This window comes from Bactrocera neohumeralis, chromosome 6 (genome assembly GCF_024586455.1).
Source record: "Bactrocera neohumeralis isolate Rockhampton chromosome 6, APGP_CSIRO_Bneo_wtdbg2-racon-allhic-juicebox.fasta_v2, whole genome shotgun sequence".
Classification (NCBI taxonomy): domain Eukaryota; kingdom Metazoa; phylum Arthropoda; class Insecta; order Diptera; family Tephritidae; genus Bactrocera; species Bactrocera neohumeralis.
In genome coordinates, this window is record NC_065923.1 from 75,030,620 (window position 1) to 75,055,820 (window position 25,201).

The window sequence follows — 25,201 nt, forward strand, 5'->3', positions numbered from 1 at the left end:
TGTGGCTGTAATGTAAGCGAAGAGTAGGGATCTGAAAGATACAAATCGTTAGCCGGTACGTTGTTGTTAGTTTGGTTGGTTGATTGTTTGGTTGTACGAACGGTCGGTTGGCTGTTTGGGTTGGTTTGCCTTGCTTTGCAGTGATGGCCCGTCTGTATGTGGAAAAAATCGTTGATTGTAACGGCCTGGGTAGCCCTATAAATAGCAGCACTTTGAGCCGGTCGGATCCAGTAGCTTCGTAACAACTCTGCTGGTTAAACGTAACGTGGAAATTGGTTTGTGTAGAACAAGAAGAGGAACAACTTTTTTTTTGAAAGAACATAAAGTAACAGCAACACAGCACGACTACGAAGACGAAGACGACGACGACCAAGACCAAGACCGCGAACACAACGACGACGACTACAGTAAGAGGCAAACCATTACAAGCAACCAAAAATAGACAAATGACAAAGGACTGCAATAATTTACACTGTAATACAGTTTTTGTAAAATCGAAACGGTAAAAACGAAGTTTCAACAGAAAACTGTATGTAAGCGAAAAAAAAGCAACTGTTGTTAATTTCACAAAGCCAATAAATCAGCCAGCCAGTAAGCACAGACTTGACAAATAAACCAAGCAACCAAATCCATAGACATTCAAGCGTAAATCAAGCCATATTTTCAAGCTTTCTTACCAATACACACACACACCACATATGAGCAACACACATACAACCGCTACGGAAAACAGCTGACATATGCAATTTTCACTGTTATTTGAGTCGTTGAAATTGCAAAATTAATGGTGTGAAATTCTATTGAGCGAGTAGTCGGCAAAGCACACGCCGTTGCAACGCATGAAATAGCCATTTAACAAAAGCAGCAAAAACCAGCAACTACAAAACAGCGAAAGCTCAACCAAAACTAAAAAAATAGACCCAATTCGCAAGCAACAAAATCCGTTTACTTGAAAGCGAAAGATGAAAATGTCAAATTTCGTAAATTCAGCAAAGTCCATAAATTAAATTTTTACAGCAGAAAAGTTCTTAAATTAGCAGCAAAGTCAGTAGGAAAAGCATTGAACAGCCAGAAGAGAGCACGCGAGTGAAGAGTATAAGTAACGCATTGATAGGCGGCAGGCGCAAGCAAACCAGTCAGGAAGCTACCAAACAACAATAACAAGCAACAAACACATTTCAACACGTACCAGCGCGAGCATAGGCACAAAAACAACAACGACGACAAGCAAACGGCAAATGAGTGAAAAGCAAATCAGCTGCAAGCAACACGAGCCGTGCAGTGAGTGAGAGCGCAACGCCAAACGCACAAGCGCTAGCTCCAGCAAGCCGTATGAGCGCTGAGTAACGCAGGCCAGAGCAATAACGAGTGCGGCAGTGACGCGTTTGAGCCAAAATAGCGCACAGCCGAGCCTTGGAGCTTGGTGCCAGCAACGGTGGCAGTCAGTAGCAGCTGAGAGAGCGTCGAGTAAGTAACGTCTTTAAATTTGGTGCAAGACGACGTAGAGGAGCTCGCGCAAAGCAACGGAAATTAGCAAAGACGAGACGACGTGGTACATAGGCAGACAACCGGCCACACAACGACGCACCGCGAAAGACAACCAAAGCTACTGTTTGTTGTAAAATCAGCCGGCGAAACGCGGTGTAACACAGGAGAAGCAACGTCGTGCTCCAAAAAAAAGAAAAATTGCAAAGCTGCGTACGCTACGTTTAAGGAAGTGGCATTTATGAAATAAATCCATTTTCGCAACAGCGGTGTAAAAAAGCGAAAGCTAACGAAGGAAGCAGTACAATTTGCCATTGATATTGTGGACGCAGCCCGAAACGCCGCAGCCGGAAAAAGTGCAGACAGTTTGCTTTTTGTTGTGCCGATAAAATAGTAGACACAAATCGGCACAGATCAAGTGTGTACAAGGAACGGCCAACGAAACTAGCAGTGAAGCCAGCATAAAAGAGTGCCACAAGCAAACGCAGCAATAAAAAACGAAAAAAGGAAGCAACTAAAAGAAGGCGCAGATAAATAGCACAAAAGCGCCGACAAAGCGAAAATATTTTACAACAAAAGCGAAGCAAAAATATTTTACAACAAAAAGGCAGCAAAAGTTAAAGCGTTGCAAGCAAATTTCCGGCCTACGTGCAGCAGGCAGAGCAAGCAAACGGCGTAGAGACCAGTGCGTAAAGGCTAAAAACCACAAATTTAAGTAAATAAATAAAAAAAAAAGAAATTAAGTGATATTTTAGTGCTGTGAATGAGACGTAGAGAAGTTGACGACGAAGCCTACAAAGCGTAGACAAATAAGCAGCAGCTACTAAAAGCAGCTGAGCAAGGAACAAGGAAACTCACACGGCCCGGCAGCCGACGAGACGCAAGCTGAACAGCCACAAAACACATTTAAGCAGCGAAAAGCATTACAAATTTAAAAATCATTACAAATTGCTAGTGCCAGCAAGCAGTGTAAATTAGTGGCAGCTTATGTGCAACACGGAAATTTGTGCGAGTAGCTTGCGTGGCTGAGAGTGGCGACTTGCAACTTGCTAAGCGTAAAATACACACAAGTTCAGGGAAACAAATCATTTCATTTTTAATAAAAAAAAAATTACTTAACAAACTAAAAAATTAATACAAAACACAAATTAATAAAATACAATAACAATAAAAATATAAATAAAAAGCGAGCAATTAATAGCGGTTGCAGAAGGCAGCGAGAAGAGATTGAAGCCAGTAAGCGGTGTGCGTGCAATTAATGAAAATATAGGCGTGTGCGTGCAACAAAATACGCCAAAATGTAAATTGAATTTAATACAACAAAATTTTGACGAAGAAAAAATCAACGCGTATTACTACGAGGCGAGAAAAAAATCGAGGCAGATATTTAACAGCAAGAAAAAAACGCCTTCAGTCAGTTATTTACAAAGCAACCGCGCATAATAAGCTAACAAATTAATTAGTGTAAAAGGAAATGCAGTTAAAAGTAATAGGACGCAGCGTTGGTACTAGTACACAACTACTCCTTTTTTAACGCCTTTTTAAACAAGCATAATAAATACAAATAATCAACAAACAAATTACAAAGTAATACAAAAGTAGCGTTAAAACCGTTTTAATAAAACACACAAACTAATGCAAAAGCAACAAAAATAACAAAAAAACTTAGAATATCAAATTGAAGCGTGAGGCGACGACAAAAGAAGCAAAGACAATTACAAATTGAACTTAGTTGTTATTTTCCAATTACGTTTTTGTTAAGTAAAGCATAAAATAATTAAAAAATCTACTAATAGACACAACAAATTATCATTAATGTTTAATAATTGTTAATTAAATAATAAACGCGTTTAACTAAAGTGAAACTTAATAAGACAACGCCGCAGAACTGCAGAACGGTTTTCGAAACGCACTTCAGGCAGCAGCATGAGTCGGCTAGCGTGAGATTGAAGTGCATTGAAAGCTAAGCAGAACGCGAGTGAGTTTAAGGCAGCCCGGCAGTTCGTCGAGTTTTCTGCCGTTTTGTGCCGTTTTGTGTTTGCTTTCTAATACAACTGTGTGTCTTTAATTTTAATTCAAAAAATTAATAAGAAAAAAAGAAAACGAAAACAATTTTTGTGATTAAAGTGCATTTCTCTAAGCGTAATTTAATTCAAGTAGTAAGAAATCATACATTATAACTAAGCAGTAAATTTATAAAATCACACGACAACACCAAAACCACACACGCATACGCGACGCTCAAAAGCAAACAAAAAATAATTAAGAAAAACGTGCATCTCTCAATTTTCCAACTCCACACGTACGCTGCAGTGCACTGCAGCGCCAACAACATTAAAATTGGCAACACTACAACAACACGCTACCACAACCACACAAACACAGCAGCAGCCACGGGCACTGCAACAACAGCAGCAGCAGGAGCAGGAGCGGCCGGTAGCGACAGCCAACACGAACACACAGGCGCCACACAGCCAGTCAACAACGCCAGCAGCAGCGGCAGCAGCAACACACCCACCACAAGCATTAAGCAGCTATTGGCGCTTGTTAGCAGCGCCAGCGCGGTCAGCGCGGCCGTCGACATACCGCCGCCCAGTCCGGTCACGGAGGCAGCCGTCGAGGCGACCACCGTCGATCAGCAGCGTAGCGCGTACTTGCAGGCAACGGTTGTTGCGCAACACCGGCAACGCGCCGATAGTGTTGTCGCCAGGCAGCAGCCAGGAGCGCGTGTTGGAGCGCCGCAGGCTAAAGGCGCGCCTGAAAGTGAAGTCGAGAACGAAGTGGAAGTGGAAGCTGAAGCCGTGCTTGGTAATAGCTGCGTTATTAACGCGTGCGCCGGCAGTGACATTGACGACGACAGCGAGGCTGAAATTGAGCGAGTTGAAGCTGCGCGCAACGGCGATACGGCGGAGGTGGCGCAATTGACGCTGGCTGGCGCTGAGCGCGAATACGCGCACGTTGACTACGAGTCACAGTTCGAATTGGACGCCGAGCTGGAGCGGCACGCCAACGATTTGATCCATATCGATCAAGTCTTCGAGGAGCTGCGCCAGAAAATGGAAGTGCTCTCAGTACAAAATCAATATCAGGGACAATTCGGTGTCATCGGTTCAAGCAAAGTTAAAGGTGAGTGTCACAAATTTTATAAATATTTCATGCTGAAAGAAAAATTTTTAAGCTCTAAATGTTGAAATTCCGCATAAAAAGCGTGTGATTGCAAATTGTGGTAAAATGAGTTTTAGGAATAGGCAGCAAGCTTTTTTCCATATTCTGAAAGCGTTTCGTAGTTTTCGTTATTTGAGGTGTTGTTGAAATTAGTGAAAGGTGTAAGAGTATATTTTGGTTTTCAAATTATAATATGCACAAATATATATGTATATATAGATATATATATATAAATATAGCTGCCTTACAAATTGAAATAAAATGCACTTTCAGCGAATTGTGTAATATCTGTCTGATTTGTATGAATTTTCGCATAGCTTGGCATGGAAATACTGGAAATAAATGTTATATTTGATAAATATGTGTTATTGGCAGCTATCTTCCACTTTTTTCTTAAGTAGTTGTTGTGAAATCGTTCTGAAATTTTACACATGTTCACTACTTTGGACGAAGCTACACATTTATCGGAGCCGACGATATCGGATCACTATAGCATATAGCTACCATACAAACTGGACAATAAAATCAAGTCCTTGTATGAAAAACTTTTTTATTTGTAAAGATATATTCACGAAATTTGGCTTGAAGTATTCTTTAAAGCAGTCGTACAATATACGCAGAAATGGTTCAGATTGGACTACTATAGCATATAGCTGCCATACAAACTGAACAATAAAAATCAAGTCCTTGTAAGGAAAATTTTTTTATTTGGGAAGATATCTTCATAAAATTTTACTCGTGTTATTGTATAAATCAACCTTATAATCTCCAAAGAAATTGTTTGGATCGGATAACTTTAGCATATAGCTGTCATACAAACCGAGCGGTCAAAATAAAATGTTCTATGGAAATTTCTTATTTTGTGAAAGATATGCCAGCTTCGCTGCAACCGCAGTCAATGGAATTGTTAAACCAAAAATTTTCACACCGTTCTCATTCAATTAACACAATAATTTAGTTTTAGTTGTCAATTAAATCAATGCTTATTTTTTGTTTCCAAGTCAGCGATTACTGCTCACATAAAAGGCTAAAATGCGAGCAATAATTAAATTAAGTCATTTTCACACATGCTGTATTAGACTAATTTGCCTCGTTCGAGCGTGTAATATTTTGTTTAAACAAACACCTTTTGTCATAAAATTATTTAAATACAATAATTAAGCATTAATTTGCATTTTTTGCCTTGGCCGCTTGAGTTATTGTTTATTAAACAAATTAAGCAATTTTCGAAACTAATTGCATCCGGTCAATGACACAGTTTATGCTGCATACATAATTATTTCATTATTTTTTTTTAGCAATTACAACGGCTATTAGCGCTGATTGATTGCTGTTAGTTTTTCATGTTTTCTTTCAACGAAATTTTAAGTAAAAATAATTATTTAAATAGAGGCAATCTTTCTTTAGTACGAAAGGTCAAAATTTTATTGAAAAAATATAATTTTTGTGAATGGAAATAAAAAAAAATATTACAAAAATTATCATAAAAGCATAAAAGTATTGAAATTCAACTTGCGGTAAAATTATAATTCAAAATAATAAATTTCGTTTACTCAAAATTTTTCAAGAAAAATCCAAAAATTTATTTAAAAAAAATACAATAATTTAATATTGAGGAAGAATTATTATTATTATTTTAAAGTGTTGGAATTCGATGTGTAAAAAACTAATTCTTCTATTTACTAATTATTGTTGAAATTTAATAAAAAAAATGCAAAATTTTACTTAAAAAAAAAACAAAAAATTAAAGTTAATGAAAATAAGTTGTTTCGTTTCACGTTGAATGTAAAAGTATTAAAATTCAAAAAAATTATCAAAAATTAAATTTTCTTTTAACGAAATATCCAAAATTTCGATTTATCAATTATTATTGGAAATTTTAATAAACAAGTCCAATGTCTCACGTTGGATTTCAATTGTGAATTTTTTTTATTAAAATTTGGAATATTTTTTTTTATTTAATTTAAGCAATTTTTGAATTTTAAACTTCTATATTTTTTTAATAGTATTTAGTATTTTGAAAAAAAAATATAAAAGGTTTGAATGATTTGAAAAAAACTTATTGTTGAAAAAAAATTATTCTAAATGTGTTGAAATTCAACGTGTGACGAGATAATAGTTAAAAAATTAAATTTTCTTCAATAAAATATTACAAAAAAATATTCAAAAACTTAATTTTTTGAAAAAAAAAAATATTATAAAAATTTTAAAATTTATCACGAGCAAAAAAATTGCATAAAAATTTAAATTTCTTTAAAAAATGTTTTTAAAAATTTTAAAAAACATCATTTAAAAAAATTTAATTATAAAAAAGTTTAGCGTTAGCAATTTTTTATTATATTTTCTTTAAAAAATTTAAAATTTTAATAGAACATACCAAAATTATAAAAAAATATGTTCATAAACTACATAATCCCAACGTGAGGCATAATTTTCGTAAAATTTTGATAATAATTGTTCAAAAATTTATTTCTCTTTACCAAAATATTACAAAAAAAAATTCAAAAACTAAATTTTTTGAAAAAAATAATTTTTTAAATTTAGCGTGAACGAAAAAAAATAATTTTCTTTAAATAAAATATTGAAATTTAATAAAAAAGATCAAAATTATAAAAAAAATTGCAAAATTTTGACAATAATAGTTCAAAAATTAATTTTTCTTTACCAAAATATTTCAAAAAATATTCAAAAACTAAATTTTTTGAAAAAAAAATCAATATAAAAATTTTCAAATTTATCGTGAACGAAAAAGTTAAAAAAATGTCATTTTCTTTAAATCAAATATTGAAATTTTACTAAAAAAATTGTAATTAAAAAAAACATACATAAATTCAACGTGCGGCGAAATAAAAAATAAATAAATAAACTATATTTATATATAGAAAAAAATGCTTCATAAAATCATAGATTTCCAATTCATTCAAGTAAATCCAATAATAATACCAACAATCTAAATAAAATCAGCGCTGCAGCCAGCAGCAGCAAAAATGTGCTGAAAAGCAGTTACTCCACTCAGAATGCTTTTGTCATTGTTGTTGTTGTTTTCTCTGTATTAATTACATGCTTGGATTTTGTAATGATTTTTTCATGAAGTGGAGTGTAGTCAATTTGCAACTAACAAGCTGTTTGCATTAATATTATTTTTCGGTTGATTAACGGCGACACCATAGCTAAGCACACATACACACACACACAAGCAAATCAAGAAATATGCTAAGCACATATGCATATAATTTACTTCACTGAATAGTTGCATATTCACAGGCTTACAAGCGCGCACACACCGCCACATACATATGTATGTATGTGTGTACGTGCGTGTCTATTGAATTTTCCATCCACTAATGTACGACCACTCATTGTGTAAAACCCGCCGCTGTTACGCCGCCAAAGTGGACTAAATGACTTTTTAGTTGCCTTTAATTTTTGAGTTCAAAAATTCAGTCTTTCTGCCTGCTCAACACAGTAGGCACCACTCCCCTTTGGCCGCCTGCGCTGAGGCGAGGAACTTGTTTTCGCCTTTCAGTTTATTTGAATTATCACAAACACATATTTTTTATGGCTGCATATTGGACATGTATGCGTTTGTGTTTGTGTGCGCGTATGTGTGCTCACACAATAGAGTCTTCAAATTTCAGGGTCAGAACGGCTTCAGCTGCGAAGCGCCCATTAAATGAAAATGATATATGACCACCACTTCACACATGACACTCCATGCTGCACCGCACCGCACCACACCGCGCGGCTACGCACTGCTTAGCTCAGCGCTACAGCTGCTTGGCTTTGCTATGCGCGCTGTGTGTGTGTGTGAGTGTGAAATAATATGTTTTTTTCGCTTTGACAATATTCTATTTCATTGTTTCAGACAATACCGCGATTTATTAATTTTTTTCTTGTATTTTTTCTGCTTTAACCTTTTGTCAGTGGTGAGTGAAATTCGGTTAGCTTCCGAACTGGATAGAATTTTTGGTGAAATTTGAGCGCCATTTAGAACAAAAGCGCACACGAAATGTTGCGCAATGACAGACAAGCATACAAATATTGTTCTTATATATACTTTTACATACATATACATACATACATATGTATTAGTATATGACTGTACGGAAAATTTCAAAAAAAAAAATTAATGGAAAAAATTTATTAAAAAAATATTTGTTTATTTTTTAATGTTATTGTTGTAAATTTTCAATTCAAATTATTTAATTTTTTTTATAATTTTTTAATTATTAAATTTTAATTTTGCTTAATTAAACTTTTTAATATATTTATTTATATTTAATATGTATGTATATATACATATTTGAGTATGACCGTATGAAAAATAAAAAAAAATTTAGAAAAAAATAAAATTAACTAATTAATTACGATAATTTTTTTTAATTTTTAATGTTTTATTTTAATATTTCAACTCAAATTTATTAACTTTTTTAAATTTTTTAATTATTAAAATTTTTAATTTTGTTTAATCAAATTTCTGACTAAAAATATTGGTAATTATTCTATTAATTAGGAAAAATAAAATATTTTTTTAATATTAATTTTTTTAAATATTTTTTCAATTCATATTTTTAACACTTTTTTAAGTTGTTTAATTATTAATTTGATTAATTTCTTATTTTTTTAATTAAATTTTTTTTTTAATTTCTACTAACTTTTGTCTATATCAAGCACAGTTTAAATTCAATTTTTTTTATTTTTCTCGCTATAAAATTTTTAATTCGAAAATATTGAAATAAAATAAAATTATTAAATTAATTACGAAAAAACATATAGTATATTTTTTACTCTTAATTTTTTGCTCAATTCAAATTTTTATTTGTTTTTAATTACTTAGTTTTTTATTAATATTTTTTTTAATTTTTACTAATTTATAATTAAAAGAATTAGAAAAATGTAATGGAATTAGTTCAAAAACTGCTAAAAACGCTAATCACATGCTGAAACTAATAAAAAAATAAAAAAATCACTACACTACCGCTTTGTTCTGTTCGCTAATTGCTGCCAGCGAATTCTGTAAATAAAAGATGTTAATCAATTAATTGTTTAGACTATTGTATTGGCCGCTTAGCAACGCTCGGGGAATTCCTTGTTTGCTTCCAAGCACACACAACGGGAAATGCTAATAAAAAGTTGCTGCAAAATAGCAGACAGCTTCATAAATTTTCAGTTTTTCTTTAGGGGAAATATTTTTTCTAAGCCTTTTCAGCCAGTTGCCATGTGCGAATCGCGTATCGAGCAATAACTTGCAACAGATTATTATCGGCTGTACATAAAGTGATTTTTTTTTATTTTACACATTTAAAAATGAACCATGAACCCTCTGTGCAAGGAAGCGCTTTCAACGTTTGAAGCATTTTTGGGAAAAAACTTTTCAATCGCACGAATTTTCACACACACACAGACGCACATAAGCACAGATACTCCGGCGCAATTAAAAATTTCCGGCAAATTCATGCTTTTATTACCTATTTGTTTAGCCAAACACAATGCTTGGCAGCTCAGCGGCCACGGGTTACGCTATATTGAGCTGCTAATAGTAACAACTCATAGGCGCACTCAGAAGACTCGGCGCATCGTGGCGCTATTTGTGGTATTTCGCGGAATTTTTCAATTTTATAAGCGTTTTCGCTCAAATAAAAATCTAAAATTTTGAGTAGTGCTGTGTTGATTAATTTATTGAAAATAAATTAACATGCACACCTACATATGTACATACTTGTATATATGGTATTTATAGTTATACTGTAGGTAAATCACATTCATTGATCCTTCTGGGAAATTATTTTAGTTGAAAATTTATTCTCTTGTCGAGAAGATTCAGCAGAAAAACGTCTTTCCCATGAATTAAAGATAATTTTAAAGCAATAATTTTAAATAAACGATATACTCTTATATTTAGATTTATTGTTGAGTGTAAGCTTTGAATTGATGAAGCTGCAAATTTCGTTGGTAATTCGAAATACGAAGAAAATAATAAAAATTTCGAAATAAATATAATGAATTAAAACTGAAGATAGATTTATTATTGCATAGTAAATTTGTAATATTTTTTTTAAATAAAATCACACATTCTTCTTATACTAATATAAGTGAAAAGATTTTAAAATTAAAGAAAGCATTACAGAAATTAAAAATATGGGAAGAAAATTTTTCTTCAGAATTGAGATTTTAACAAAAACAAAAATTAATATACATAAATTAAAAATTTAAAAATTAAAAAAATTTAAGAAATTAACACAATTAATAAAAAATTAATAAGTAAAACAAATTTTTTTTTGCGAATTATTAAATCAATAAATAAAATAAAAGTATAAATAAAAAGAAGTAAAAACTAAAACATATTGACAATATTAAAAAGTTAGTAATCAGATAAAATTATGGAACATAACGGGGTACAAATTGCACAAAAAATATTTCTTTCGATATAAATTAATATAACTTAAAAAAAAATTACAAAAATATTTAAAAAAACTTAAAAAAAAATTTAATTAACAAAATTAAGAAAAATTAAAGAAATTAAAAAAAACGAAAGCAAATTTTTTCTGCATATTTTTTAATAAAAACCTTAGAAACTTAATTTTAAATAATAAAAAAATAAATATTACAAGAGTTAAAAACAGCAATAATAGGGTGGGTGAGACAAAAAGCAATAAAAGAATAGAAACTAGAACAGATTATGTGTTTGAAGCAGCCCACATGCCAGTTTTATAGTAAGAAAATTAATAATTATTTTTTTTTTGTATTTAATGTTGGTTTTTTTAGTTATAGCTTTTGAAATTATTTTTATATTTATACACAGATACTTTTCTTAATTGTAATTAAATTTTTAATTTTTTTAATTTTTAATTTTCAAATTATAAAAATTAATTTATAATATCCAAAAGCAAAATATTTTTAAAAATGAGTTTTTTTAATTATAAATTCTTATTGTTTAAAAAATAATAATTTTTAATAATAAATTATTTAATTTAAATTAATTAAATTTAATTTTTAATAAATTTTAATTTTTAATACATTTTTTTAATGTTAAATTTTTTTTTGTTACAATATTTTTTTTTTAAATGTACTGATTTTTATTTAATTTTTTTTAATATGAATTTTTATATATTTTTTTATATTTACATATGATTTTTTTAATTGTAAATAGTTTTTTCTTAATTTTAATTTCTGAAATTCAAATTTTAAAAATTAATTTATTATATCAAAATGCAAAATTTTTTTAAAAATAAATTTTTTTAATTATAAATTTTTAATGTTTGAAAAAAATAAATTTTGAATAAAATTTTTTAAGGTTAATTTTTTTGTAAAATAATATTAATTTTTTTAATTGTAATTAATTTTTTTCTAAATTTTAATTTCTGTAATTACAATTAAAAAAATTTAATATAAACATAAAAAAATTAAAAATTAAATTAAACAAAAGTAATTTCTTTTAGGTATTACAAGTAAATTTTTAAAAATTTGAATTTCAAAAAATTAAAAAAAAAGTCATAATTAAAAATTTATATATGTATAAATGTAAAATAAAACTAAAAATTAAAAAATTTGTATATAAAAAAATTAATTGAATAAAATTTTGCTATCGGGTATAAAAACTAGTTAGGAAAATATTAATAAAAAAACAATTCTTTTTTTAATTTGACAAAATTTTAAGTTTTTTTAGCATTATTTAATTTTAATTTTTTAAAAAATTTTTTTTTTAATTTCAATAATTAATTTTTTTATTTAGTTTTGTTTCATAATTATATAACAAATTTTTAAATCTTAATTTTTTAGAAGTTTTTTTAATTTTTAATTTTTTTTTAAATTTTTTTTACATTTTTTTAAATTTTTTTAAATTTTTTAATTTTTTTTAATTTTTTTTTAAATTTTTTTTATATTAATTTTTTTATTCTGTGTTAAGTGAGATAAATGCAAAATTGTTCGTTTTTCGTATATTTAGAATATGGTTTAATTAAATTTGAACTCGCATTCAAAGTTTTTTTGTATCGACAAAGCTTTTGTAGGCAAAATATTGCGTTAATTGACTTTTTCGAAAAAAAAATCCAACAACCCTAAGGCACACATGAACAGCATTGCCAACACACAAAAAGCATACCACAACCGCTATGTGAAGAACAGAACTAACGCCTTGAATTTGCAGCACTTCCACTAAATTTATTAAAAATTCACAAAATTCCACTCAAGCCAGGCACAGGCACAGGCGAAAAAGGAAAGCCAACAAATATAAATGTGTGGCTTTCAAACTTTATGGCAAAATACACTTTTCAGCTTATGCAAAGCTAAATGTATGCTAGAATATATGTTCCTGTGTGTGTATGTGTGTAATAACTCCCGCAAATACCCAGCGCACGCCACGCCACTGACAAACTGAATGAATTTTAAAATTTAATCAACCACACCTCCGAAAGGAAGCACAGAGCAAAAACAAAAAAATAACCGCAAATCCACCAAAAACGCAAAAAAAAGTCTAAAACTAAATCAAAAATGCAGAATTGTTAAGCTTCAGCTTGTATGTATGTGTGACTCCATTGGATTATACAGCCAACTAGTGAGCTGCGGCCTTTTGAGGCACTTAGTAACCGAAATACGCTCCACCATCACCACCACACATGCAGAGCCGCTGCTTGACTGTGTAGTAATCGCCTTGTGTGGCTTTGCAGCGCAATCGTATGCGCCAGCGTTGGCATTATAAAGTCGCTGGCCAAACAAGTATGACATGACGCTCCAGGGATTATGCAACTTCCTGTTAATCCTGTCACTTGGGCGAACTCGGGACAGATTCGCCAGCACTGCGACTGGTGTGACTGTGCGCCTGTGTGTGTTTGTCTGTGCTTGTAGTTCTACACACCTAAATTCTAGTGTCGAGCCGAGTGTAGTCGAGTGGCGCGCACACACAAAAGGCAACTTTCATGAAAGCGAGCGGCAAATGGAAAAATGAAGCCAAAGTGAATTGATAAAAGCAGCAGGATAAAAGGGAAGCGCCGCAAGGCTCAGCAAACCAGCTGAGTGCTGGCGACAGCACACAGACACAGGCAAGTGGAGCGCGCAGTGAAGGTGTAGCAACAAAAAACAAGCTGTTGGCAATTGAAATCCACACCGAGTGGAGAAGAGTGAAAAGTTTGCATGATGGCGAAGGTGCAGGTGGTGCGCGGAGTGGCGTGCTGGCTATACAGGGGCGCACAGGCCATGCAGAGACGCGCTAGCTTCAACTGACTCTGGCAGGCATGCTAACGGCACAGCGCGCAGGCAACACAAGCTGTGCTGCGGCGCTGTGTCCGTCGCGGTGCGACGCGGCTGTGTCAATTGTGGCGCTTTAACCCGAGTGCGCGTCGGAGGGCGCGTCTAAGTGTCGCTTTGCTGGTCTAACCGCCGGTATGTGCCCGCGCGTCCAGTCGTCGCCAACAAATTGTGGTTCAACATCGCAATTGCCGGGCTTCGTTGGCAACAACTGATCGCCGCTCTTTCAATTGGTATGAAAAAAGAATTATCAATGCAGCGTGCGCGGGCTTGGAGGCTTCACTATTGCCAAGTTGGCCACGGCGCGCTGCTCGTGTCTACTTTAGCGCGCTAACAGCTGACTGACTGCCGGCTTCAACTTCACTACAAACAGTTACTTTACATGTTTGTATGTATGTGCCTGTTTTGCTGCCCCTTGCGCCTCATCAGCTCACACCCGGCTTCGCGCTATCGTCCGGTTTTTGTGGTTTTGAAAATTGCAGTCAATTTAATTTCATGTCTGACTGCGTCCACGCCAACTGCTTACCCACTCCCCCTGCCGCGCACACACGTACGCTCTGAAGTCGCTACTCTGTTTTTTCCTGTAACTTTTATTTTAGCAGAATTTTTTACTTGCAACCACACACACATACATGTGTATGACAGTCGTACATGCTGTTGCCCGCATAAATTACACACTTTATTGCCGAGTGTACGCATTGACCGAAAACCAAAAAAAAAGGATGTGTCGTCTGAAGGACATTTGCATACAAACGCTTCTACGCGCACACTTACATGCCTGTCAGCTGCCTCCGCGCCGCTGCTGTGTTTTGCGTCATCGCGCTTGTCGTTGTCCTTTCAATCCTTTGAATTCGCTTCGTTGGCGAGAGGCGCGCGTCAGTGCAGCTGTATGTGTCGACCCACTGCATTGTTGTGCCGCGCAGCTGCTGCCGCCTGCCAGCCCATGCCCTTCAGCGCGCCCGCCAGCCCAATTAACTATTGAGTTTTTGTCAAACTTTTCTTGTTCGGCACACATTCACGCGCATTTCAAATTGCAGACGCTTTTTTTTGGTTTCATACGTTGCTTTGTTTTACTTGTTGTTGTTGTAGCATTATTTTTTTATTTTTTGCTTTGTTGCTTGTTGTTGGCAACTTTCGCGTTGTTGAATTAGCTTTGGAAATTTTGTAATTAAGCTCGCAAGCAAGCGCTTTGAACGCCGCCTACCAGCCACACACACACATACACAAAAAAAAAGTCGGCAGTCGCCACGGCCAACTCTGTTGCGTTGTGTGCCAAAAAGTATGGCAAAAATTGCACAAAAACAAGCAAACTGTCTATGTATATGCAAATCGACTAGCACACCCACGCGTCACACACACACACACACACACACTAACAAAGCTTTGGGTTGACTAACAAACCGACTCGCTCTTAGCGCAATTTGTTGTTATTTTTGTACTGTTTCTTGTTTTTTTTTTTTTTTGGTTTTGGTATTTTGAGTGTTCGCGTGCCTCACTCGCTGGTTGTTTGAAGTGCTTGTTGCGATGCGCACGACGGAACTTCCAGTGTTGCGGCACTGTGAAAAAAGCTGCCGAAAAATTCAAATGAAAAATTGGAAAAAAAAAAATTTTTAACATCTATGTAACGTTACCTTTGTGCCGTCCCAACAATGGCTGAAGTCTACATAAACTTGAATCTAGCGAAACCTGGCTTTACTCACAACTCGAACTGCCCACAACCCATACAATTTGCTCAAACTACTGCGGGTGGCTCCACAAGCTACCTTGGTGCTTACTAAGCTGCCGCTAAAAGATCATATCAAGACTGGCACTGGAGCAAGAAATGAAATAAAATAATAAACCGAATCTTTATGAAAGCCTTGTTTCAGTTCTTTAAGGCTTGATGGCTGCTTCTTTGAAAATTTCTGAACGATAGGGTACGAAGCATTACTGGCTGATTATGGCTGAGTTTTGATCCCACTTCTAACAAAGCATGCAATTTTTGCGAATTATTACATTCGGTTTGCCTGGAAGTTTTCCACACGACAGGAAACGCTGAAACCCTTATAAAGCATTTATCGAGTTGCAACGATTTAGCCATGAACTATCCCCTCAGAGTTTGAGGAAGCGATCTGAAATTTTGCACACGCCCTTTTCTCACCAAGAGTCTGCTCATTTGTACGAACCATTGATATCGGGCCACTATAGCTTATAGTTGCCATACAAGCTGAACGATCAAAATTATGTCTTTGTATGGCAAACTTTTTTATTTGTCGAGATATTTTCACGAAATTCGGCTCGCATTATTTTCTGAAATAATGCTAAAATATCTGAAAAAAAATTTCTACATCGGATTACTATAACATATAGCTGCCATACAAACTGAACGATCAAAATCATGTATGACTAAATATTTTATATATAGAGATATCTTCACGAAATTTGGTGCAGATTATTTTCTAAAACATTGCTATAATTCGCGAAGAATTTTTTTTAGATCGCACAACTATAGCATATAGCTGCCATACTAACTGAACTATAAAAATTATATCCTTGTATGGAAAACTTTTTTACATATCGAGATATCTTCAAAAAATTTGATATGAATTATTTTCTAAAATAATGCTCAAATATCTGAAGAAAATTTTTAAAATCGGACCACTAAAGCTTATAGTTGCCATACAAACTGAACGATCAAAATTATGTTTTTGTATGGCAAACTTTTTTATTTTTCGAGATATTTTCACCAAATTCGGCCTGCATTTTTTTCTGAAATAATGCTAAAATATCTGAAAAAAATTTCTAAATCGGATTACTATAACATATAGCTGCCATACAAACTGAACGATCAAAATCATGCCCTTGTATGACTAAATATTTTATATATGGAGATATCTTCACGAAGTTTGGAGCAGATTATTTTCTAAGACATTGCTATAATCTGCGAAGAATTTTTTTAGATCGGACAACTATAGCATATAGCTGCCATACAAACTCAACTTTCAAAATCAGGTTCTTTTGTGGCAACTTTTCTATTTGTGAATGTTACTATAGCTTCGGCAAAAAAATTTATAATTTTTTCTTATTATTCATAAAGTTTTTTTATATATTTATTTATATTCTCTTTTATTCAGCTATTCCAACCTTCTATAAAAGCGCCACAAAAATTCAAAAAATTTCCACACAAAAATGCACCACTGTATGTCGCGCGTGTAGGCGCGCCATGATGCAATAATCATTTACATATTTTTCTGTTTAATGCGAGCTGTTTGCTATTTTTATTGTTGCTTATTTAATTATTTTTTGTCTTTGTTTTGTTGTTGCTGCGCCATTCTTGCTGACATATCATCATTGCGCTCCCACTGACATTTTATATTATATTTGTCTAAGGCTTTTTTATGTACACATATGAATGTGTATGTGTGTGTGTCGCAGTCATGTGCAATTTTGCTTTTGTCAAGCGTATACAACAATAATGACAACAAAAAAGCGCGCTTGTGTCACATTGTTGGCGCACACAGCTGTGGCTAGTCTGGCTCTTGCCAAGTCTTGCGCCACCACCCGCTGACATTTATGTACATACATATGTAAAAGCATTGACTACTAGATATATATGTATAATACACATCTATATAGACATCTATGTACCTATATGTCTTCATTATTTCATTCTTCTTTTGCACTGAACGTGTGTTGGCAATTAAAACAGGAAAAATAACAAAATATGGCACACAAAAGAAATTTGCTGTAAAAACAGCGGCAACAACAACAAGAACAACAACAACGCGAACACAAAGCGCACCGCCGCTGTGTCTAATGAAATTTCACCTTCGCCTTGTGGAACCGCACAGAATGTATTATATTATAAATCTCGCCGTGTGTGCGCCAACCCGCTTAGCCGCCCGCTTGTCAGCTTGTCTGCTCGACATGTTGTTGCTTATTGTTTGCACTTTTGTTGCTATTGTCGCCCATAAAAGCCCATTGCCACAAAGCGCTGCATGAAATCATACAGCTTTACATGCATATGAACTAGCTGTTCCTAATACGGTGCAAATTGTTTGTTGTTGTTTTCGTTGCTGCTGCTGCTGCTGCTTCTTCTGCTTTTCAACATTAGCGTAATTTTTCAACGACTGTTGCCAACGAAACCGCCATTGCTTTTGAAACACTCGCTAATGTGGTTGTTGTGGCACGTCGCTTTGTAGTTGTTGTTGTTGTCGCTGTCATTTTAAATAGTTGCTTAGGCTTACTGCCAATACAAGTGAACGAACTGCAATGAGCTAAACTGCATTTAAGCGCATATGAAGAAATATCGCAAACATGCACATACATACCTTTTACATATATGTATGTATGTATGTAGATACATATGCAGATATGTATGTAAGCAAAACAAAGCAAACATTACAAAGCTGCAAGTTTCAGCCGGATGAGCATACTCCTGTTTAATATGAAAAAGCTCAAGTATGGATGCGCTTATAAGAGGCGTGCCTGTGGCAGGAGCCGCTGAATAAACGGTATATAGTATAATAGTCAACGCACATACATACATACATACATATGTACACACATACATTTACCAAGCGAACCAGCGGCTATTAATACCCGTAATTAACGCAGTTAAACGAAAAGTATACCAAAGAAAAGAAGACAAGTTATGAAAATAAATTACAACAATAACACATACTATACATGCTTATTTGCAAGCGAATATGACAGGAAAAGTTTCTCATTTCTTCACAAAATTTCGCATGAATTATTATCTAAAGCAATGCTACAACAACCGAAGAAATTATACAGATCGAACCACTATAGCATATAGCTGCCATACAAACTGAACGTTCAAAATCAATTTCTTGTATGGAAAACTTTTTTATTTATCGAGATATTCTCCCAAAATCCGGCACCGATTATTTTCTAAGGCAGCCCTACCTTATCTGAAGAAATTTTTAAGATCGAACCACTATAGCATATAGCTGCCATACAAACTGAACGTTCCAAATCAAATGCTTGCATAGAAAACTTTTTTATTTGACAAGATATCTTCGCGAAATTTTGCACTAATTATTTCCTAAAACAGTGCTATAACCTGCGAAGAAATTTTTTAAATCGGGTCAATATCGCATATAGCTACCATACAAACTGAATGATCAGAATTATGTCTTTGTATGGAAAACTTTTTTATTTGACGAGATATTCTCACGAATTTTGGCATGGACTATTACATCTCATAACGCTACAATATTCTGAAAAATTGTTTAGATCCGACCACTATAGCATATAGCTGCCATACAAACTGAACGATCAAAATCAAGTTTTTGTATGGAAAACCTTTTTATTTGACCATCTATTCATCCATTAGAAATAAATTCTTTCTATATACATACATAAATGTACATGCAATAGTTGAAATACAAGTACAACAATAAAGCTGACGATTGCTTATTTGTTGCTGTACATATCAAATAACATAGCGCAATGAAGCTTACGGGCCTGGTTTTTGATTGCTGCAGTTTACCTTTTATTCATTCGATATTTGACAAAGTTTTCCGTCACTACAATTTTTCCAATGCAGCAAAACTTGACGCTGTTGCCAACTGCCCAATAAGTACTTACATACATACATACATATGGTACATAAATATGTACATATATACTCAGCTGCTTTTGTATTTTGTACGTGTTCAGCAGAGTAATTTCTTGCATTGTTCACATTTCTATTGCAAACAATATTTGTTTCAATAAATCGGTTTTATAGCAAAAAATTCAAATTTTCGTTAATTTGCGCTATAAATATTACCTAACTAAAAACATAATTTTTTCATAATTGATTTAATTTTTTTCATTAAATTTTCATACATTTACTATAGGTTATATAGTAGGTTCAATATGTGAATATAAATATTACCAATATATAACCATTTTATAACCAAAACTCAAATTTTGTTTCAATATGAGTGGTTTCTATTATAACGTTTTTCCTTCGCCTGTAAACTTATGAAAAGTGAAGTTACGTTATTTTGTATTTAAAGTGACGTTATATAATAATTCTATGAATTTGAGGCTTTTTAATAAGCACTACATATTTTTTAAATTTTTGAAATAATTATATTTCACTCATTCATACTTAATTTCTTCACCAACTAGTACTCTCCTAAAATAACCAACATCTGCACTAGTTTGCAAATCACCCACCCTCAGCCCTGTGCGTGCAACAGTCACTCTGTCACTATGCACAAGTTACCTAACCCTCAAACTTAAATAACACGTACGCTGACATACATACCTACATACGTATGTAAAATGCATTCACTACATGTGCCTGAGTGTGCGTGCGAGCGAATGTGAGTTAGCATGTAATGTAAGTGCTCGCTCATCTTCACTTTCAATATTTACACAAGCACACTTACATAGCTATGTTACTGCACATACACTACACACTCAACCACTTACATGGCGCTGAGTATGTGCAGCTACAAGTAAATGTTGGAACGAGCGAGTATATAAATGTTAAAGCAAACGAGCAAATGTCACGCAAGCACGTCGGCGACACGCCAACCAAGAAAGAACGGCTGATTTCCAGCTGAGTTGCCAGGTGATTTCGTCTCATGTCCGCCGTTGTAGCGCATATATGTATATTTGACGTGCATACCCAACACACACTGACGCATTGAACTTGTTGTACAAACAGAAAAGTCAGCTGTTTTGTGTAAACAGCTGTTAGCCTGCACTGACTGTAGCGACGTTTGCTTTTGCTCACGGTTTTTATGTATGTGTGCATGTGTGTAATTGCAGCGCCTGCGCTTGGTAAGCTGTTACTGTGAATGCGCTCTCATCAGAGCGCGTTAACAGCATTGGTCGCTGCAAATGTGATTGGTTTACAGCAAACTGTTGAACGCTGTTGGAGGCTGTTAAGCACTACTGAAGGCTGCTAAACGCTGTTAAGGGAGTTATATGCTGTTAATGGCTGTTAGCACTGTTTACGTCTGTTAAATGCTGTTGACGGCTGTTGAGGGTTTTATATGCTGTTAACGACTGTTAAGCATTGTTGACTGCTGCTAACAGCTGTTCGGCTGCAAGTGTGCTATGTGCAGGTGTTGTTGTCGTGTGTGCCTGCTGCGCTTTTCACTTTCGCTGATTGTCAGCTGTTGTCTGCCCGGTTTTTTACTTTATTTCTAACAGCTGTTATGCGCTGCTGTACATAATTAGGTGATTGTGTATGATTACAGCGGCGTAGTTTATTTTGCGGCATGTAAATAAAAGCGCTGTTACTGCGACCTTAGCACACTCCTCTGCTGTGCGGTAACAGTATGTTGGAGTATGGGTTGTGTGTTGGCGCACAGCTGTTTCTTATTTACATACCAGCTATATATATAGCGGTATGTATAGGCTATGTAAGTAAGAAAGTAGCCGGCCGGTATAATGTGCGCATGCTGACTTCGAAGTACCGTGGAAAATTTATCAAATGAATTTGGTAGCGAAAAGGACGAGAATATTGACATTTTGAAGAAAACTTTTGCAGAAATTATAGGATTGTGGCTAAGTGATTAGTAAATTAGTGTTTTGTGACGGATTTTAGAAAATCATATTTTAAAAAATCGGTGTACTGCGGTTCGGCTGCGGGAATCGAAAGGAGTTCCGATGACAAATTTCTTAGCAACGCCACATTTCCCAGCGCATACGCCTCTAGCGACAATTATGCCTTGTCGACAGCGCTGTATGTATATGTCATGTATTTGTTTGTGTGTGTGTTTGTAGTAGCAGTAGCTGCCAGCTGAAATCGTTTCCTCCATTAATTTGTAACGCAAGTTTTTCTCACCACACACGTTCGGCTTTAAGCATGCCGCCTACTAGCTACCGATAATATTTTCATTTTAATTTTAATTTATACATATTTCGAATAATAAACAAAGCAACTTGTCAATTGCCAGAAAAAGAAAATCTAATGAATTGTTCTGTTCTCTGCTTTCAATCGATAGACTGGGCGAGTCCGCTAACGCCACCACCACCAACAACCACACAGTTACCAACCGGCAATCATACGACCAGCGACAACGTTGTGCACAATCAAAGCAACAACAGCAACAACCATAGCTTAAGCTATAAACAACAGGCGATCAGAGAGGAGCAGCAGGACGAAGCGTTGCAGCCAGCGCTGCAGCTGTACGCTGAGGACGCCATAGCGGGCGGTGACGTAGTGGACGGCGGCAATTGGTCGGCGCCACAGCAGGCACACCACAAACAAGCACATCATCACGAGCAGCGACATTTCTACTATAACAATCACCATTACGGTGGCGCGCAACACAATAATCACCACCAATATCACCAACAACATCACCACCACCAACCACACTACAATCACTTGGCACATCACGACAACAATTATCAGCATTATCAAGCGGCACAGCAACAACAAGGAAAATACTATAGTGAAGGACAAAAACGCGCCACACAAGCGTATCAAAAGCAAAAAACAGCGCCCTTGCCGACCAACAACAAACAAGCGGCCATGGAGGCCACTTACAACAACAATTTGTTCTACTATGAACCACCAGTAGCGGCCGGCATCACACCGACAGGCTCACCCACAACGGGCAGTTGTTTCGGCAGCGCCACTACCGATGTGGACATAGCCGCGGTCAATGAGCTGGCACAGCGCGTGCAGACGGAGTTGCGGGACGCGAAGAAGCGCCACCTGGACTGCACCGAAGTCTCGCTGCCATTTGATCTCATGCCGCGCATAGCGGCCGAAATAATTAAGGCTTCGGAGCGGGAACCGTGTGGCGTGCGCGGCTGCTCGCTGTACATCGATTTCGAATGCGAGCCGAGCAATGTGCGGTGAGTGTGCTGGCAATCAAATTTTTCTTATAATATTATTAATGTAACCTAAGCTTAATGTGGTTGAAACAGCACGGTAATCTTACCAGCGGCGCAGCAGTAGAGCTGGCCGAAACTAATATTCGAAACTGTAATACGCTGTAGTGAGCTTATGAGCCAGTTTTTAGATGTTTATAAGCATCATAACGGACCGCCGCTTTAAGCTGTCCAAGTGAGAACCCACTCCATAGGAGATCCCACTTAGCATCGATCTGCTAACCTAACCTAACCTAAAAAAACCTAAAACATTATATTAAGTTTATATTTATGCCATACTCACTCACTGTTTTAACCGCTTTCTTCAACAGACGCATTGCCTCTTTCAAAGTGGACGACTGCACTGTCTCCACCTTCGAGCTGTATCTCACGCTGAAGCAGGACAAGAGCGGCTGGACTTCGCTGTTGCCACAGTTTATCAAGTATGTATACCTTTTCGGCAATATTTTCAATGTTGCTGCTTCTTCTTACTCTTCCTTATTCTTATTCTTGCTTTCTTAATTGTTATTCAACTTTTATAAAAGTTTTCACACAAATCTTTTGCTTCCATTGCAGGAACCTAACACGCAGCAATACCATTTTGATAAGCCCCGATTTCACGTTGACCAAGAACAAGCTCTACTCCTGCGATTAGTGCGCGTAAGCGTGCTTGCGCTAGCTTGTTCCAGCTTATTCCAGCTGCGTTTGTTTGCGAGAGGAGAGTTCTATTCTTTTTTTTAAACACATGTATGCATACATAACCCAACCAGAGATCTCATTTATTCTCCTACGCGCAAACACACGTCAAAATTTACAACAAGAATGTGGCGAAAAATACACAACAACAACATGGAAGGACCTTGAACGAAGGGCAACCGAAATTGGTCAATTGCGTGTAATTAGCAAATTTATGTGCTATACATACATACATACACACATACAAAAATGTTTTTGTTTTTTAATAATTAAATGGGCGTGGCTTTAACTACAACTACAAAGAAGAAGAAGAAGAAGAAGTAAACAACAAACAATTACTACAACAAAACCAGGAACAACGCATAACGAGAATACTTTACTTTCTCAACAATCCCTCCGAATTTCATTATTTTAACTGAACACCAAGAATACCACGAAACAAGCAGTCGCAAGAGGCAAAAAATAACAAAAGCAAAATGCTAAAACGTTTACATAACGGCTAGTATGCGGATGAGGCGAGCAAGCAGTGATTGAGAAAGTGCGTGAGCAAAGCAAAATTTGCACAATTCGCGAAAAGTTTTCACAACAAATCCCAAAAAATGCAATAAACTTGGAATACACACGATTTTCTTTGCGCTAAACAGTAAATAAAGCAAAAATTTCGCAATAATAGCAACAAGAACAAAACATACAAACTAAACTACAATAAAACTGGAATAAAAGGAAGACGAAATACAAATCAAAATCCCATAAGAGAAATACAATAATAGCAGCAACAACCTTAAACAATAGAACTAACAGCAGCAACAACAAAAAACAACAACAGCACACTGCATATGCAGTTATCAGGCACTTAATTTGGACTGAAAAGTGGCGAAAAGCGCAGCAGCGGCAAGCAGACAGCGGAGTTAATGGAGTCGAAAGAGCAGACGCTGCCGACAAATTTCATATATGCAGGCGTACATACAAACATACAACCATAAAAAACAATAAACAACAAAAAAAGGCAAACAAGCATGTGCATAAACGGTGCACAGGCGCCGACAAAGTAAGCCGAGCAGCAGTGAAATTAGTGGCTACTATTTTTGGAAGACTGCATACGTTTAGGGGAAGCAAGCTAATATTTGTAATTTATAAAAAATTAAGAAAAAAAAACAAAAAATTACAACAAAAACAAAAATTTAAATAACAAAAACAAAAAATTACAACAAAAACAAGAGAAAAAACGAAAGCATAACAAAGCAACGGACGCCTCTGGCAGCGTCCAACACTGTATTTATGGTAGTATTACGTGAACAACAACAAAAAACAACAAACATACAAACAAAGAGCCAGCAATAAAGCAGGCTGCTTAACAAACTGTTCTACTTATTTCCTTTTTCTATGCAATGAAAACATTTAATGGCGATTTTTTCAAGAAAAAAAAACACTAAAAACAAAACAAAAATTTTGAAAAAAATCAAAAAGCAAATAAGAAACTCTTAAAACTTTAAGCAAATGCGATGCAAAAACGCAAAAACAAACAAAGTCGATGTGATATTAATTAATGATAACTAATTCGTAGTAAGAGAGAAACAAATTAATATTAAATTAAATTAAAGAAAAAAACACATAAAAAGCATTGGTATAAACACAATTTAAAATTTTTTGTTATTATTGTAATATTTTTTTTTAATTTGGCCAACAGCAAACATTTTAGCAGTAAAGCAAAAGTCTATAAAACAACAATAACGAAACAGTGTGAGTGCTGGAAGTGTTGCAGCTGCGCTGCGGCGTAGGC

At 34.9% G+C, this 25,201-nt stretch overlaps 1 protein-coding gene and 1 long non-coding RNA gene across 6 annotated transcripts in view; one reads left to right on the plus strand and one right to left on the minus strand.

Moving 5' to 3' along the window:
• The window catches only part of LOC126761174 (uncharacterized), a 951,325-nt gene that overhangs the window by 903,941 nt on the left and 22,183 nt on the right, over positions 1 to 25,201 (minus strand). The window lies entirely within an intron of this gene.
• On the plus strand, positions 245 to 25,064 carry LOC126761169 (Golgi-specific brefeldin A-resistance guanine nucleotide exchange factor 1 homolog). 2 transcript variants are annotated; one of them, XM_050477134.1, is made up of 4 exons: positions 245 to 4,611; positions 21,849 to 22,710; positions 23,058 to 23,168; positions 23,302 to 25,064. In XM_050477134.1, the coding sequence occupies exons 1-4, from the start codon at positions 4,542 to 4,544 to the stop codon at positions 23,378 to 23,380; spliced, it is 1,122 nt and encodes a 373-aa protein (XP_050333091.1). In that variant the 5' UTR covers positions 245 to 4,541; the 3' UTR covers positions 23,381 to 25,064. The 2 variants fall into 2 exon arrangements, with proteins under 2 accessions (XP_050333091.1, XP_050333090.1); XM_050477133.1 differs by lacking the exon at positions 245 to 4,611 and adding an exon at positions 21,264 to 21,586.